The following is a 17,635-nucleotide window of genomic DNA, read 5'->3' as shown; positions in this document are numbered from 1 at the left end:
TGGAAAAGAAATAAATTATCAAGCTGCTGTCAATCAGCAGCCAAACAATACTTATTCAGCTTATTTCCTAAAGTCATCATAAGGCTCCAGGTTTACTTGAAGTCTTGAGAGGATATTGCAATTTAGCTTTCAAAAATTAAGGGAACATAGTCTTGGACAATTCATGACACAAATTGCTTTTATACAAGTCCAAGTTCTCAAATGCAGGTGGTGAAAGGGATTGTGGGAAGGAAAATCAAATAGGAACGTTCTAAGGAACAATAATCCCTATGGGTGCTTATGTGCTTATTAATAAGCCACAGTACAACCAGCACATCTGATGCCCTGTTGTTCACTTTGGCAATTATTTTGTAGCTAGACCATTAACTTTACTCTGAAAACCTATATATTTGTAGGTATTTGGAGGAAATGTACAATGTATCAAAATGCCTCAAAGAACCATTGTTCATTTATATTTCCCTTTTACAGTCTGAGAAACGCATATACTCAGTGTGATAAATCAATCTTGGAAAGAATACACTAACTGAGCTAGAGAAAGAAGAGCAACTTGATCACTCTTGCTTCTCAGTGGTCAGAGTTTGCTGACTCATTCAAGAATCACTTAGCAGTAAGGCCTTCAGCAGAGAGTTGTGTTTGACTAGAAATTATCTGACTAGCATCTCAGGACTGCAGACAAGTTCTGTAAGTTGCTTGTCAGTTTTACAATGCCTTGTCAAATTATTTTTGAGCCCAACCTTCCTTTGTCTCTCTAGTTAGTTAACTAACATGTAACTACTAACATCTGTTGCTCATGGTAAATTTACTGAGGAAAAGAAATGGCAGGATCTCCCTTTGTCCAGTTGAAAACATCCCAATGAAGAGGCCGTGGTGCAGAAGAGACCTGTGTCATCCTTTTCTCGTGGTAGTGGCTGAAATCATTCCATACTATAAAGCTTAGGGATTTCTGTAGGTTGTCATGTCTTTGTCTAACTACTGATTTCCTAAACAGTAAGTTCCTGGAACTCTAATACATTAAAAAGATTGCTTACAACATTAAAAAATCATGCTTCATGACAAAGAGGATAAGGTCTATATAAAGGAGGAATAAATGGTGATACAAAAATAATAATTTGAGGATCGTATTGGTTTCCTGTTGCTGCTATATCAACTTACCACAACTACAGTGATTAAAACAACACAATTTTATTATCTTAAAGTTGTGTTAGAAGTCCAGTATGGGTTTGATCAAAATAAATCAAGATGTCAGCAGGCTATTCTTTTTTTGGAGGGTTTAAGGAAGAATCCCCGTTTCTGCTCATTTGGATTGCTGGCAGAATTAAGCTGTTTGCAGGTATAGACCAACTACTTCCTTCCCTTGCTGGCTGCAAACTGAGGTTCATTCCCACTGCTATGGTTTGGATGTGGTTTGTTTCTTCCCCCGACCCCAAATCTCAGGTTGAAATTTGATCCTCAATGTGGTGATGTTGGGAGGGGGCACTTAGGGTACTTGTTTCTATCATGGGAGACGTTCCCCCAGGATTGGCTTGATGCGATTTCAGCAATAGTGAGTTTTCTCTCTTGAAAGACTGGATTGGTTCTCAGGGGAATGGATTCGTTCCCTTGAGAGCAGGTTGTTATGAAGCCAGGATGCCCCTCGGGTTTGATCTCTCTCTGCACATGCCCACTTCTTCTTTGGTCTTCACCATGTTTTGACCCAGCACAAAACCCTCACCAGAAGCCAAGCATATGCCAGCAGGCTTCTTATACCACTTGCAGAACTGTGAGTAAAATAAACCTTTTTCTATATAAACTACCAGCCTCAGGCATTCCTTTATAGCAACACAAAACAGACTAAGACACCCACCTTCTAGAATACACTACATTTCCTGGGTCATGACCATCTTCTTCATACTCAAAGCCAGCAGCAGAGTCAGGTCCTTCTTAGGTCACATCTCTCTGATCTACTCTTTTGCCTCTTCTACTTTTAAGGACTCATGTGATTAGGTGGATCTACCTTGATAATCTCCCCCATCTCAAGGTCCTGAACTATATTTAATTCCTTTTTTCCCACAAGTCCTGGAGATTAGGGCATGAACACCTTTGGAGGGTTATTTCTCTGCCTACCAAAGAAGAAATGCCTACCAAAGAAGAAATTTTCTCAACGCCTTCCTGAGAAAAATATGCGTATATCTACACACACACACACACACACACACACACACACACGTATGAAATCTGGGGCAATTGAACTTATCTGAATCTCAGTTGTCTCATCTAAGTAAATGAATATAAGACATATTCCATGTATCTATTATAAAAATTAAATGAGGTAATGTATATAAGTTACACTTAACCTTCAAAACCTCTAAACATTATAAATGCAAAACCCCCTAGTTATTACCATAATTCTACCAATAGAAATTTATTCTTCTTGTTTCATTTTATACGGAACTTTTTATATTAGTAATTGTCATTGACCATGAGGAATAGTTCTAGACAGCTGTAAACATTTTTAAAAATGTGGTAATCTAAGTTAAAATGAGTTGAACAGACAAAGCTACAACATTTATTTCAACTTTTTTCAGCCATAATGCCAGAATATTTGCACCTTCTTTATAAATAGCTGGATTTTAAAACATGTACTTTGTGTAGAATCTTTGCTTCTATAATCATGAGAGATATTGTGTAATTTTCTTCACTTCTTTCTTAGTCTTTACTTGTTTTTTTATGGGGCAGAGTGACAAGTTTTGGTATTAGAGTGATCCTCATCTCATAAAATGAGGTGGAAAGTGTTCATCTCCTCTCAATTTTCTCAAAGCAAGTATGTAAGTTTAGAATACTTTTTTTTCTTAAATGTTTGATGGAATTTACTAAATTTGGTCCCAGGTATTTTTGGGGGGAGAGAAATGTTTTATTATAAAATCTATTAATTGAATTAGGGCTACCAGATCTTCCACTTCTTCAAGTGTCAGTTTGGGTATAGGTTTATTGTTTTTTTAAACAATTTCCCTATGCCATATAAATTATACTTACTGACATTAAGTCATTCATAATATTCACGTTTGTAATATAGTAAGATCTGTACTAATATTTATGGTTTGCTTCCTAATATGAAAGACTCTTGTTAGGGGTTTTATTTTATTAATATTTTAACAGAACCAACTTTGGCTTTGTTAATCTCGGTAGTTTTTCTATTACATATATTTTTCCTCTTGTTTTTATTTTTATTTTTTCTTCTACTGACTGTGTATTTAATTTGCTCTTCTTTTCAAGTTTCTTAAGGTGGAAACCTAGATCTTAATTTTTATACCGTTCCTGTTTTTTTCTTTTTTTTTTTTACTAGACCACCATTTTGTGCAATAAAATTCTCTCTAACCACCGTTTTAAGCTGCATCTCACAAATTTTTGATCTGCTGTACTTTCACTATAATTCAAGTATAAATATTTTTCTAATTTTCCTTCTGATTTCTCTAACATGTAGGTTATTGTGTTTATTACATATTTATCACAAACACACTGGTTATTGTGTGCTTATTTTCAAATATTTGTTTTTGTTTTGTTTTTATCTATGTTACTAGTGTCAATTATTAATTCAAACCCCTTGTGGGCAAAGGACATATCTGTAAGGTATCAAGCTTTTTGAAATTCATTTAGGCTCATGTTATGAGTCTAACACAGAGTTTATTTGGGATAATATTCCTTGTGCATTTGAAAAGATGTGTTTGGTAGATTATTTTGTAATTTTTCAATTCAGTCTAATGATGTTTAAGTTTTATATATTGTCATTGATATTGTCTACTTTTTTCTATGAATTAATGAGTAAGCAGAATTAAAATCTATACCTAAATTGTGAATTTTTCTACTTCTGTTCTACGAGTTTGCTTCATGTATTTTGAAGCTCTAAATTAAGTTCATATATGTTTAGGATTGTTATGTACTAGTAATAATTGGTCACTTAAAAATTACAACATGGAAATACTCTTTATTTTGAAGTTACTTTTTCAAGCCATGTGAAGATTTTTTATTCAGATTTCTTATGCTTAACCTCTGCACTGTGTAATATTTTTATCCATTTTCTTCATCTTCCTGATACTTTTCATTTAATGTGTCTCTTGTTGCCAATATGTAGTCTGTTTTTACTTTTTAACCCAGTCAGATAATCTCTTTTAATTGGAATGTTTAGCTCATTTAAATGTTATCTCCTCATTGATATATATGAGCTTGGATCTAACATCTTACTATTTATTTTCTATTTGTTTCCTCATTTTGTTGTTGTTTTCTTTTCCTCCTTTCCTACCTTATTTAGATTAAGTCAATCTATCTTCTATCCAACTATCTGCTAACATACCCATCCCTTCTGCAGTCTTTAATCTGTTGCCATGACCATCCAATATTTTTTATTTTTAATATTTTTTTTTAAATTTTATTTCCTGAATTTCAACTTGATTACTTTTTATAGTTTAAATTTTGTCTTAGGTCTTTTTTAACCTTTGTGTTTTTCAAAAAATTTATATGAGCTTTTTTAAAGTTTTTGTCTGCTATTTCCAACATTTTAGATACCTCATGATCGGTTTTTATTGATATTTTATCAACAAACAAAATATTGATAATAAGTCATGAAAATTCCCTTACATCACTAATTTTTTTTGTATGTGAGCATGGAGGATGACATAGGAGTCTAAATTATGTGGTCTTCCCTTATAGAGTATTGAATCATTTTTCTGGAAGTGAATTAAATCACTGTTGTATCCTCTTGATTTTTTTCTGATCAGTTTGATCCTTTAAGGCTGGTATCTCTCAGAATTGTCTTAGTATGAGGACAAGACCTTTCTTAGTAGTAAGACAAGACATAGTATGTATACCAGAAACATGACCTTTCTTTGGTGCCTATTCTATGGCTGAGCCAGAAATCCAAAGTCATCCAAACCTATCAAAACTCTCATATCTCCATTTACCGCAGTCCCATAAGCATCTGTCTTCTTCTAGACTTCACAAAATTTGCCCTGCTCATGTGCAGCTTAGCCCTCAGTCAAGGTTCTGCAGGAAAACTGCATGCAGGCTTCTGGGTCCCCTTATAAAGCAGATTCACTCTGCAGTGATTACCAATTAAGCCCCCTATATCATGGGCTACAATTTTGATTACTTGCACAAATCCACTGTGACAGAACACTGATACAACTAGTTAGGCAAAGCAACTTTAGTACTTGCAAATAGGCAGCAAGGGATAATAGAAGCCTAGTATTCATAATGAGCTGCCCCCTCAACACTCAGGAAAGCTGCTAAGAGTGAATTAAATCTTGTCTATGATGTTCCAATTGCACGGCAGCTGAGGGATCCCAGAAAGCAGCCTGTCCTGGTTTTTATGACCGAGGGAATACAGGTATCCTCGGGATAAAGTGTCAAAGAAGATCCTATTTTAGGGTGGCAAAGGAACACAGCAGGGTTATTCTGGTCAGTTTCTCTTATCTCAGGATGTTGCATTGTCAGCACATTGTACATTTATTTTTGAGAACTACAAGTGACCAAAGAGAACAAGTTGGTACAAGGTCACTCAAACTGTCCGACACCCTCCTGCATGTCTCCTTTTTTCAGTAGCCTGACACACAAATTCCAAATACATCATAATGCCCAAACTCTTATCTCTGCCTTCTCAATTCAGCAAGACTTGTTACTGTGGTTAGCCTCCATCTTCATGCATTCCAGTCTTAAAAATGCCCCCAGGTAGAAAACCAGAGCAAACCTAGCACTCACTTCATGTGTTTTTCTTCTCATCTGTTGCCAGTTGTATTCTGCTTGAAAACTACTGCCTCAATATTTTTTCTAGTTTTATAGTTATTTGTGGTAGGAGGACAAGTCTGGTCCCCACTACTTTGTAATGACTCTCCTCTTCTTAATAGTTTAGTAGTAATATGTTCTTCTATTTAAGGTAGTGCTCTATAGATTAAATATCAAATCAAGGGATTTGTTCACTTCTAAAATTGCTGGTCGCTGGTACCTAGACCAGTGTCTGGAACATAGCATGTGATCAATATTGTTTCGGTGAATTAATGAGTTATTCAGTGGGGAGTTCAGGATGCAAACAAAAATATTTAATAAGATAGTTGAACAAAGTAAGGAATACATTATATGTTTCAATAACTCATAGTGCTATCCAACAGAGAGCAGTGTACCACCAGAAATGTTTGTCAGCTTGTCCAAAGTCATATAGACTGGCATTTACCACAAACTCCAGCTTCACACGTTCTCAAAATTGATGCTGTCATCTTGTTAGCATGCCAGGAAGGACCCAACTCTCAGTAGAAGGCTCACATTGGCAAAACTCATGAGGTTAAATTCCAAACTAATAATATAGATTCAGAAATAAAACTGTCACTGATAGCCATTTCTCTACCTTTTCATATGACCAAAGAAGCAGCCAAAATGTATTAAAAATTTTGCTTGCCAAGCATGAAACTAGAATATTAATTAAATGTTTAATGTCATCAAGCTAAGAGCTAACTTTTTTAATAAACTAGTATATTTTTAATTACATATTTTTGTCCATATTCACAATAGGACACAATTTTGTGGATTTTTGGTTTTTTTTTTTTTTGCTTTTTTATGTTACCAGCTCTGATTGTCCATATCTCTTGTAAATATGATAGGTCTGATATTTCATTTAGTACACAAAATATTTCCTAGAACTGTTTCATGTTTTTAATATAATTCTGTATTTTTATAATTAATTCAATTATTTGTTGATAATTTATTTTAGTATTATTAAATAATTATTGAGTTATTTCTCATGTTGGGTACTGGAAATTTGGTGACAAGTTAGACAAGGGTCTTCATCTTATATATGTTACAGTGTAGCCTGGAAAACAAAAGTTAACAGGCAACTGCAGTACAATATTTTAAGTTTACCCGGCACAGTAGAAGGCCATATATGAAGGACTCCCAACTCGTTCTTTAGAGATTGGTGAAGTCTTTCCGGACAAGATGAAATGTAATTTCAACCTCAATGAATATAGGCTGTATGGATTAGATTAATAAAATTGCTTTATGGATTTAGAATAGGAAGGGAAAACTATTCTCAACAGGAGCTAAAACTAAGAGATTCAGGAACATGGCACATGAATGGAACTATACGTGTTTCTCTGTGAGTGGAGCTTAAATCAGTGTAAAAACATAGTAGGAAGAGATGAACGCTATTGGGAAATTTTAAATGGTGAAGAATCATAATAAAATTTGTACTGCAGAAAGATATTACTGATGAGAATGTGGATAATACTCTTGGAGGTTGGAGGAAGAGACAAGGAAAACCTAAATTCAGGGTCACCAGTTAGGTGGTTTTTATAATAATTTGTGTGAGAGATAGTTCCAGTCTAAATAAAAGTAATTACAGATCGCACAAAAATAAAAAGACAGACATAGGCTATATGAAAGGGGAAATTTTTTAAGATTTGATTATCAGCTATGTGTGAGATAAAAGGAAAATTAAATATCCCTGAGAATAAATGCCAGGGTTTCCGTTTACATCCCCGAGTGGACAGCGTCTTTAAATGGGAAATGTATGGAGGGAAGGTTTTAGGTAAAGATGATAAATGCACCATTCATATGACTAATTAAATGGTCAATTAAATGATGTTTTTCACATGTTGGTTGATATGAACTTGGAGCTCAGGAAAAAGAGGCTTGAGGTAAGTTCTAAGAATCATCTCCATATTGATTGTATTTGGGTGTTGAAGTAATTTTTCAGGAAATAAGTTTAAGGGAAAGATGAAGAAGGATAAACTGAGAAGGATTTGGGGATGCAATAGTCAGAGGTGTAATAGGAAACTCTGGAGTTTAGCTGCCATTGAGGAGAATTACAGGCAATTCTCTACCGTGCCTGCTGTTGTGGAGAAATGAAATAACATATGGATGGAAACAAAAATGTTCACTAACTATAACATTAAGTCAATTTGGCAAAAATAATTTAAGTAAAGTGTTGAATAGAAACCACATTTTTGTGTGTTGGAAAGTAAATGAGATAGAGGGGATTAAGAGACTAAGTGTAGAAAACTTACTCAAAGATTTTATATCTGTAAGGAGAAAAGATAGGTCAGTAGCTAGAGGAATATTTGAAGTTATGATTTTAAAAATAATTTCTTGTAAGAAGATTAAAATATTTTAATGATATCAACATGTAAAACAAAAACTTTATTGTTTTTCAGAATTGTTTCTAATGCCTCACTTTGTCTACAGGTGTTAACAATATGCATAAATTACAGTTGAATGTCAGAAAAAAGGAGTTCAGGAAAAATGTCAAGAGAGAAGTTGGGCGAATAGGGATGATAAAGGAAAGAAGGAAAAGGAGAATGCAAAGGACAGAATTTTAGCAAATAGCACATTTAATGGGGAACAGAGGGAGTTAAACCTAAACAGACAACACACAAAAAAAAGATCACACAGTATGAAGTAGGAGATATGGCATCCTACAATCCTATGTGGAAGAGTATTTGAAAAGGGAGGGGGTCAGTATTATCAGATGCTGCCAAGTGGGATGTCCAGATGGGACTCATGATATTTCCTTATGCAATAACTTACGTAAGGAGAGCAGAAAGAGAAATGGGCTATAACTAGAGAGTGAGAGTGAATCTAAAGAAAGATTGCTAAAACTCATTTAAATCCAACTCAAATGTGATTTATTCTGAGAAAGTTTATCTGAAAAATCCATTAGGAACGTATTTCCCTTCCCTCCACATTTCTATAGTGCAACTACCATACACCCAAGCAATTTCAATCCTTGGAATTTATTCCAGATAGAGACTTATGTTCATTTTTTAAAACTATACACAAATGTTTATAGCAGATTTATTTGTAATAACCGAAAAAAAAGAAATAACCCATGTTACCTTCAATGGCAGAATGGTTAAACAAATGATAGTATATTCATATCATGGAATATAATACAGCAACAAAGAGAAACAAACCATTGATACATTCATCAACCTGAATAAATCTCCAGAGAATCAGGCTGTGTGGAAAATAGAAACATCTAAAACAACGTATACTACATGATTTAATTTATATAACGTTCTTGAATTGACAAAATTATAGCAATGAAGACCAGATTAGTGGTTCCCTGGAGTTAAAAATAATTACATGTGGGGAGATGTAAATGTGGCTGTAAAAGGGCAACATGTGTTATACTTGTAACTTTCTGTATCTTGATTATATTAATTAATGTCACTATCCTAGATGTGATATTTCACTGTAGTTTTCCAAGTTGTTATACTGGTGAAAACTGGATAAAGATTACACGGGGTCTCACCTAGGAACTTCCTAGGAGTTCATGTAAATCTATAATTTTCTCAAAATAAAAAAAGTTTAACTTTTAAAAGACTTAAAAATAAGTAGAGTTAAAAAAGATAGTTGAAAGAGCCCTAGTTTTGAAGTCACATTGTCTTAAGGTTGAATCCAAAGTCTGCTGCTTTTTTAGTTATGTAAATGTCATCTTAGTGAGCCTTAAATAAAAATTATCAAGATCATCATCATCATCACAACCACCATTACTAAAACCCTTATGCACTTTTTAATGTCCCCGTTACTGTTCCAAACACTTGGTGTATTTTAACACATTTAATTCTCTCAACAGCCCTATCAGGTAGGGATCATTATTATCTTAATTTGAAATACTGAAAAACTAAGGCACAGAAAGAAAAGGTAATATGCTCAGGGCCACATATTAACTAAATGAACACTAATTTGAGCACAGATAGTCTTCCACAAGACTTGATACCTGCCCTGAACATTTATGGGGCAAGACAAAAAGTGAAAAAGAGGTCCCACGCTGTATGTCTAAATGCTTAGGAGCTATAGAAACTAATAACTTTAAAATATATATGCTATCCTTCTGCTTTGACAAATATACTTGGTAAGCCACTTGGAAGATTACGTTTGAATTTAAAATTTTCAGACACTTAACGGTTCCACTCTATAAACATGACCTACCACCTTTTTCGTTTCCCCCATGGTTTGGTTTCACACTGTGAGCAGCTCTTTGCACATTTGAGTACACACTCCAGCCTGCACATTGAAGCCTTATTCATACTCAGGCCTAAGGGTACAAATACCAGTGAGTCAGTGTGTTTTTGGTAGATGGACTTGGAGAAAAGGCTGTGTAAATGCTGGAAGCATAGAGCTTTTAGTCAGGGAATCTCAAGATCCTGAATACCAAAGGCATGGTGTAGAAGTAGGTAGGATCCGTTCCAACTGTAATGGTTTCTTGACTCTGTGTAATCACCCCTCACACTCTGGGAGGGGAATGGATAAAAGAGACATAAAGTGAGGTCCACCGTAGGGGGTCCCTCTTACTCTTAGGCCTAAAGTCAAACTTAAGCCTGAGTGAGATACTGGTCTTATTTCAGTGGGAATAATACTTTCCTTTTATAGTTGTGAAAACTACATGAGGGTCTCTCATGTATATTGTGCAAGATGTGTGCTGCGGTGCTGCATTAGAGGGAAGATGTAGGTTTTCTGTTAATATTTGCAATTATGTTTCATTATCAATCAATCAGTAAATGTTTCCAACATTAATACTATTTTATAGTTATACTATTTATTTTCTTGATAGATGGACTAGAGGCTTTTACCAGATTTCTTAAAACTGAATTCAGTGAGGAAAATATTGAATTTTGGATAGCCTGTGAAGATTTCAAGAAAAGCAAGGGACCTCAACAAATTCACCCTAAAGCAAAAGCAATATATGAGAAATTTATACAGACTGATGCTCCAAAAGAGGTACAGTAAAGATAACTGTAAAAATGCATAATTGCTTTCAAAAATTTTTAATAATTTTATTTTTAAATTGTGAATTATATTTTTCCCAACTTATTTTTATTAATTTTATTTATAATTGACATGTAATAATTATACATGTTAATGAGATACAGTGTGATTTTTAATATATGTATGCATTGTATAATGATAAAATCAGTTAGCATATTCATCGAATTAAACATTTATCATTTCTTTGTGGTGATAATATTCAATATGTTCTTTTCTAGCGATCTTGAAATATACCATGTATTATTATTCACTATAATCACCTATTAGGTAACATAACACCAGAACTTATTCTTCCTATCTATCTCTGTACCTTTTGATCCATCCTTTCGCCATCCTCCCATCCTTCCTACCTTACCTAGCCCTTGGTAACCACTATTCTGCTCTCTACTTCTATGTTAGAAACTTTATTAGATTGCATATACAAGTCGGATCATGTAGTATTTATTTTTGTGTGCCTGGCTTATTTCACTTAATATAATGTCCTCCAGGTTCATTCACATTACCACAGATGACCGAGTTTCTTTGTTTTTTAATACCTCAATAGTGTTCCATATGTACCACATTTTCTTTATACATTCATCCTTTGATGGACATTTAGGTTGATTCCATCTCTTGGATACTGTGAATAATGCTGCAATAAACATGGGAGTGTAGATATATCTTTAACATGCTGATTTCAATTCCTTTAGATATATACCTAGAAGTAGAATGGCTGGATCATATGTTAGATTTATTTTTAATTTTTGAGGAACCCTTATACTATGTTCTCTAATGGCTGAACTACCTTACATGCCCCCCAACAATGCATGAGTTTCCCTTTCTCCACATCCTCACCAACATTTGTTATTTTTTGTCTTTTTCATTAAAAGCCATTCTAACCGAAGTGAGTAGGTATCTCATTATGGTTTCTACTGGCATATCCCTGATGGGTAATGATGTTGAACATTTTGTCCAAAATGGCACTTTTTGTCTTTTTTTGAGAAATGTCTATTCAGAGCTAAATTTTTTAGATAATCTGTCTTTATCAAATTTGTACCCTCATACATTCTACCAGAATGTTCATGATGTTGCTGGAGGGAAGGTAATTATTTATACATATTTATCCATACAAATGGAAGACATTGTAAGATACTATCATAGAAGGAAAAGTACAATTAGAGTCACTTTTCAGAGTTATTTTCATTCTAGACTAAGAGTGAATATGATAAATTGCAACATTTAGATTCATTCACTTATTCATATTAATCACTTTAGCACAAGGAACCTCTCATAGAAACTAAAGATTTCTATAAGTGATGAAGTCAAGAGACATCAAGAAGTTTGCATCATATACCAATTATTTAATTTTGGCTCATCTATTTACACAGAGTTTTGTTTGCTTTAGGGCTACCTTAAAGACAGGTTAAAAGAAAAATCTTACAATAGAGAGATGAGGTAAACCTAACTAGGCAAGTTTTCAAGTGGAAAACAATTGAGATTTTCTTTTACTCCAAACTCAATGTGAAGTAATTGTGTGATACAATTGCTAAAATGGGTATAAGACTAGCAAATATGACTTGACTGCCCTAAAATATTAATTAAGTAGAGCTTCAAAGTTTCTAATATGTGTTTTATAAATAATAGTGCTTCTCCCAAAACCAACGTTTTACATCGTTTTTTAATAAAAAGGCAGCTAGTTGTATTGTGTTATGGACAAGGGGAAAGAAAGCCCCTACCTGAAAACCTACCACCATCAGAACCAGATATATATGCAGTGCTATGATACAAGGCATTAAAGAATTTTACATCTTTAAAAGACATTCATACTACAGCATATGTTTGCTTGGAGGAAATCATCATAACATAATGAAATGAGCACTGGAATAAAGAGAAGCCCCATATTAAAATCTCAAATATGCCCCAGCTCATATTTTCCCATGACTCAAATAATTTAGCCTCTGTGAGGTTTAGTTACCTATTCTGAAAGTGAGTTATGCTTTAATTATTTCTATGATCTTTAGCAGTTCAATATTTCATTATTCTAAATTCATAGAGATTAAGAAGGACCAGGGATTCCAGGAGAGAAGAAACAGATGAAATGTTAGTCAAGAATAGAGGAAAATACCCAAGCATCTATATTAGGCCATTCTTGCACTGCAGTAAACACGACAGCACTGTTCACAATAACCAAAATGTGGAAACAACCCAATTGTTTACCAACAAATAATGAATGGATAAATGAAACGTGGTATACCTATAGAATGGAATATTCAGCCACAGATAGAATAAAGAAGTTTTTGATACATGCTAAAAAAAATAGAACTATCTGAGACTAGGTAATTTATAAGAAAATAACTTTAAATGGCTCATGGTTCTGCAGGCTATACAGGAAACCTAACAGCATCTGCTTTTGAGAAGAACTCCCGAAGCTTCCAATCATGGCAAAAGGCAGAGGGGGAGCAGTTATCTCACATTTCAGAAGCAGGCACAAAAGGAGAGAGAGTGAGGTGTCACACACTTTTAAACAGCCAGATCTTGCCAGAAGCCACTCACTATCATGAGGACAGCACTAAGGAGATGGTGCTAAACCATTCATGAGAAATCCACCCCCATGATCCAATAACTGCCCACCAGACTCCACCTCCAGTGCTGGGGATTACAATTAAACATGAGGTTTGGGCAGGCTACACACATCCAAACTATATCAGCTTCTAAGCCCACTATGCCAACTCCAACATTGCATCAGTCCTGTGCTGTTTCTCAAAGTTGTTTATATAAGCATATTAACTATAATCACACTTTTTTTCTGTTTATCCAGGTTAACCTTGATTTTCACACAAAAGAAGTCATTACAAACAGCATCACTCAACCTACCCTCCACAGTTTTGATGCTGCACAAAGCAGAGTGTATCAGCTCATGGAACAAGACAGTTATACACGTTTTCTGAAATCTGACATCTATTTAGACTTGATTGAAGGAAGACCTCAGAGACCAACAAATCTTAGGAGACGATCACGCTCATTTACCTGCAATGAATTCCAAGATGTACAATCAGATGTTGCCATTTGGTTATAAAGAAAATTGATTTTGCTCATTTTTATGACAAACTTATGCATCTGCTTCTAACATATCGCATGTTTATGTTAAGATTTGGTCCCATCCTTTAAACTGAAATATGTCACATGAAATGACTTTAAAAATGTAAAAACAAAACTTTTTGCTAACAAAATACATACAGTATCTGCCAGTATATTCTGTAAAACCTTCTATTTGATGTCATTCCATTCATAATCAGAAAAAAACTTACTTATTTCTTAATTAAAAGGCAGTACAAAAAGTAATAATGTTTTATAAGATTGTAGAGTTAAGTAAAAGTTAAGCTTTTGCAAAGTTGTCAAAAGTTCAAACAAAAATCTAGTTGGGATTTTTTACAAAAGCAACATGTGTTATATAAACATAATTAATAATACTCAGATATCCAAATGTTCAGATAGCATTTTTCATAATGAATGTTCTCTTTTTTTGGTAATAGTGTAGAAGTGATCTGGTTCTTACAATGGGAGAGGAAGAACATTTATTATTGGGTTACTACTTACCCTGTCCCAAGAATAGTAATATCACTTCTAGTTATAAGCCAGCAACAGGAACTTTCGTGAAGACACATTCATCTCTACAGAACTTCAGATTAAATATAATCTAGATTAATGACTGAGAATAAGGTCCACATTTGAACTCATTCCTAAGTGGGCATGGACATACCCAGTTATACGAAGCACTTCTGTTGGTCACAGAAACATGACCAGATTTTGCGTATCTCCAGGTAGGGAACTGAGTAGACTACCTTATCACCTGCTAAGAAAACTTGCTACTAAACTATTAGACCATCAATGGCTTGACTAAAAACCAGAGAAGGTTTTGCCCAGGATATCTCATGTTTGGCCCTTTTAGAATTGGGGTAGAAATCAGAAATGAGATGAGGAGTAGAAGCAAGGAGTCTAAGGCCCTGGCGATTTGGGCATCTGCCACATTGGTTCATATTCAGAAAGTGTTATCTCATTGATTATGTTATTGTTAAGCAAATCTCCTTAAGTAATTATTATTCAAATAAGATTATACTAATACATCTATATGTCACTGTTTTAAAGAGATATTTAATTTTTAATGTGTGTTACATGGTCTATAAATATTTGTATTTAAAAATGCCATGCATTAGGCTTTGGAAATATAATGTTAGTTGAAATGGAAAATGTAAAAACTTCAGATCATTTGTAGTAATAAATATTTTTAACTTCATTCATACAGTTAAGTTTATCTGACAATAAAAGCTCTGACTGAATGTTGATTATCCTTCCTATTATGTAATAAGGAATAAACATATTTTCTTCCTTTAGAGTAATATTGAGATAGAAAGTATTAATTGAGTTATTGTATCATTGATCTTAATGTTATATCAGTTGTTTAAACTGTTGTGAATATAAAAGCAAAGTATCTTGTGTTTCAAAATTCAACTAAAAAGGTGACTTTTATGTTTTCCTTGGTTAATTCCTATTTTCTTTTTCTGTGGCAGTCTTTTCCATAGAATTTAATTGTTTCATATACAGAGTTAAGACTTGATACAAACTTTGCAATCTCATCATAAACATCATGGGCTGATTCTAATAGCATTGTTCTGGTACCACAAATATGTATCATGTAGCTTTTCTGTATATAATACTGTTCAAAATCATCTGATCTCTTTGTTAAATTATGAAATATTCAATGAGATGCTTCAAAAACATACCAGGACTTCTTCATAAAATTAATGACTGACTTCAAAAAGTTTGCACTCTCTGGAGGAGATAACATGGACAAATACAGAAACAAAATAAATAATTGGACAACTGAAAGTAGCCAAGCACAGATGCACAGAAAGCACTGAGTGTTGGCTGAATGATGGCAAAATGCACAAATTGAAACTAGACTTGAAAGCCTCAGTGTGCGAACTCCCTAACTGTATGTGGGATCCTCAAAAGTTTATATAACTTCTAAGGACTCTTCCATCCGCATTCATTTTAAGATAAAGACTCAGGATTTCTACTTTCTAGTGTTCTTTATGGTCTCCACACTCATTAATTCTAATTTGTTCACTTGATATTCTCCGAAGCAACTCTTGACTTGTATCCAAGTAAGGAAAAGAGGCAAATAAGTATAATTAATGAAGGAAAACTTAAGACTAAAAATTAACATGGGATTTTTGTCTAAGAATAGGGCACAAGATTATAGAAAACCCAGAAATATATGAAAGGAAAGAAGCCACAAGAAATAGAGCTTGAATTTTTTTTGACCAGTCAAATGTATGATAACAATGTCTTTAATGAACTGGATGATAAAGTTGGGTTGAATTAGATAATTTGGGGCATTTTTTGAAGCCCATAAGCAATAGTAAATACCTAGGCTGTCAAGTTATGTACATAATAAAAGCTCAATAAGTGATCACAAAGTCAAGTGAAATCAAAAGGAAGCACTATAAGGAAGTCAGAGTAGTATTTCAGCAAAGAGTAAAGTCTTTAATATGTGGTGCATTTTTATTTGAATTCTATCTCTACTAGCTACCAAATGTACTATGTTGAGAAAGCTACCTAAATTCTTATCTTCAATTTTTATTTGTAATATTGGAATAAAATTTTCACAATGTTCTCATGGTGCTTAAATTGTAAATATTTGCAAAGTGCCAACTACAGTATTAATTGACTTTAGTGTGTGGATGGATTTTAGAAATTATTCCCTGTGTTTAAGTACATTTTAATTATAATATAAGTTTTTCTAATAATGTCTTGGTTACAAATCAAAAAATACCTTTGAGAATAATGAGATTTATTTTGACTAAAGTATGGGGATGGTTATTGCTCTCATCAAAACTTTTATAATTTGCACTTCATAAAAATGATATTTTAGCTAAATTAAAATATGGGAACATTTTAAGCATAAGCATTTTTCTAAAGAAAAAGCTTTTTTAAAAAAACCCTTAACTTTTTAATTATGTGCAGTGCAGCTCTTCTTTAAGAGGAAAAAAAAGACAAAGCATGGTGAAGATGTTTACCCTCCCTGCCCCACCTCATCAGATGCTAAGCCTTAGCTATGGCATTAACTAAATTTAAAAATATTAATTTATTTTCATTGTGCCACATCGACTGGTCTTATAGTTAATTTCCTGGCTCTTTATCATCTGTCTAAAAAAGAAAAAAATTACCAACACAAATTTAACCACATTTGTTTAGCTATGTCATTTGAAGCCTTTTCAACAATGAAAATAAAAGTTGGTACAACTTATCAAAACTCATATTCTATAACTTGAATACATGAACAAGTATTTATTGAACATTTTTATTTGATTGCTACTGCTAGCTTCTGGGCATTCAAAACTGAATTTTTTTTTTTTTGAGACCACCACGCCTGGCTTTTTTTTTTTTGTATTTTTAGTAGAGATGGGGTTTCACCGTGGTCTCGATCTCCTGACCTCGTGATCCGCCCTCCTCGGCCTCCCAAAGTGCTGGGATTACAAGTAGGAGCCACCACGCCCAGCCTCAAAACTGAATTTAACAGTGGGAGTTACAGGGAAAGAGAAAGAAAGAGAAGCTCTCTTCATGGTATATTCTTTGATAAAGTTTGCATTCTGCAATATGCAGCTGAAAGCCATGTTTTAAACTTTTCTTCTTATGTATCCCAAATAGCAAATCCTTCTACGACCAATCGTACAGATTACCATTTATCTTTTGAAACTAGGAGTTAAGTAACTAATTTCCTCATTTATTTAAGGACAATACAAAAGATTCACTAACTTACATATCGTTGTGCATCTTTTATAAAACAAAAGAAGAACTGAAA

At 33.7% G+C, this 17,635-nt stretch overlaps 1 protein-coding gene across 2 annotated transcripts in view; it reads left to right on the top strand.

Moving 5' to 3' along the window:
* RGS18 (regulator of G protein signaling 18) overlaps positions 1 to 15,286 on the top strand; it is a 37,876-nt gene extending 22,590 nt beyond the window's left edge. For both annotated transcript variants that reach the window (XM_063613745.1, XM_055234574.2), the window contains exons 5-6: positions 10,577 to 10,743; positions 13,589 to 15,286. In XM_063613745.1, the coding sequence (XP_063469815.1) occupies positions 10,577 to 10,743; positions 13,589 to 13,846 (425 nt within the window). In that variant the 3' untranslated portion in view covers positions 13,847 to 15,286. The remainder of the gene's footprint in view (positions 1 to 10,576; positions 10,744 to 13,588) is intronic.
* The last annotated feature ends 2,349 nt before the right edge of the window (positions 15,287 to 17,635 follow it).

This window comes from Symphalangus syndactylus, chromosome 19 (assembly GCF_028878055.3).
Source record: "Symphalangus syndactylus isolate Jambi chromosome 19, NHGRI_mSymSyn1-v2.1_pri, whole genome shotgun sequence".
Classification (NCBI taxonomy): domain Eukaryota; kingdom Metazoa; phylum Chordata; class Mammalia; order Primates; family Hylobatidae; genus Symphalangus; species Symphalangus syndactylus.
Note: the sequence above shows the minus strand (reverse complement) of the source record. Positions and strands in the feature narration are given on the sequence as shown.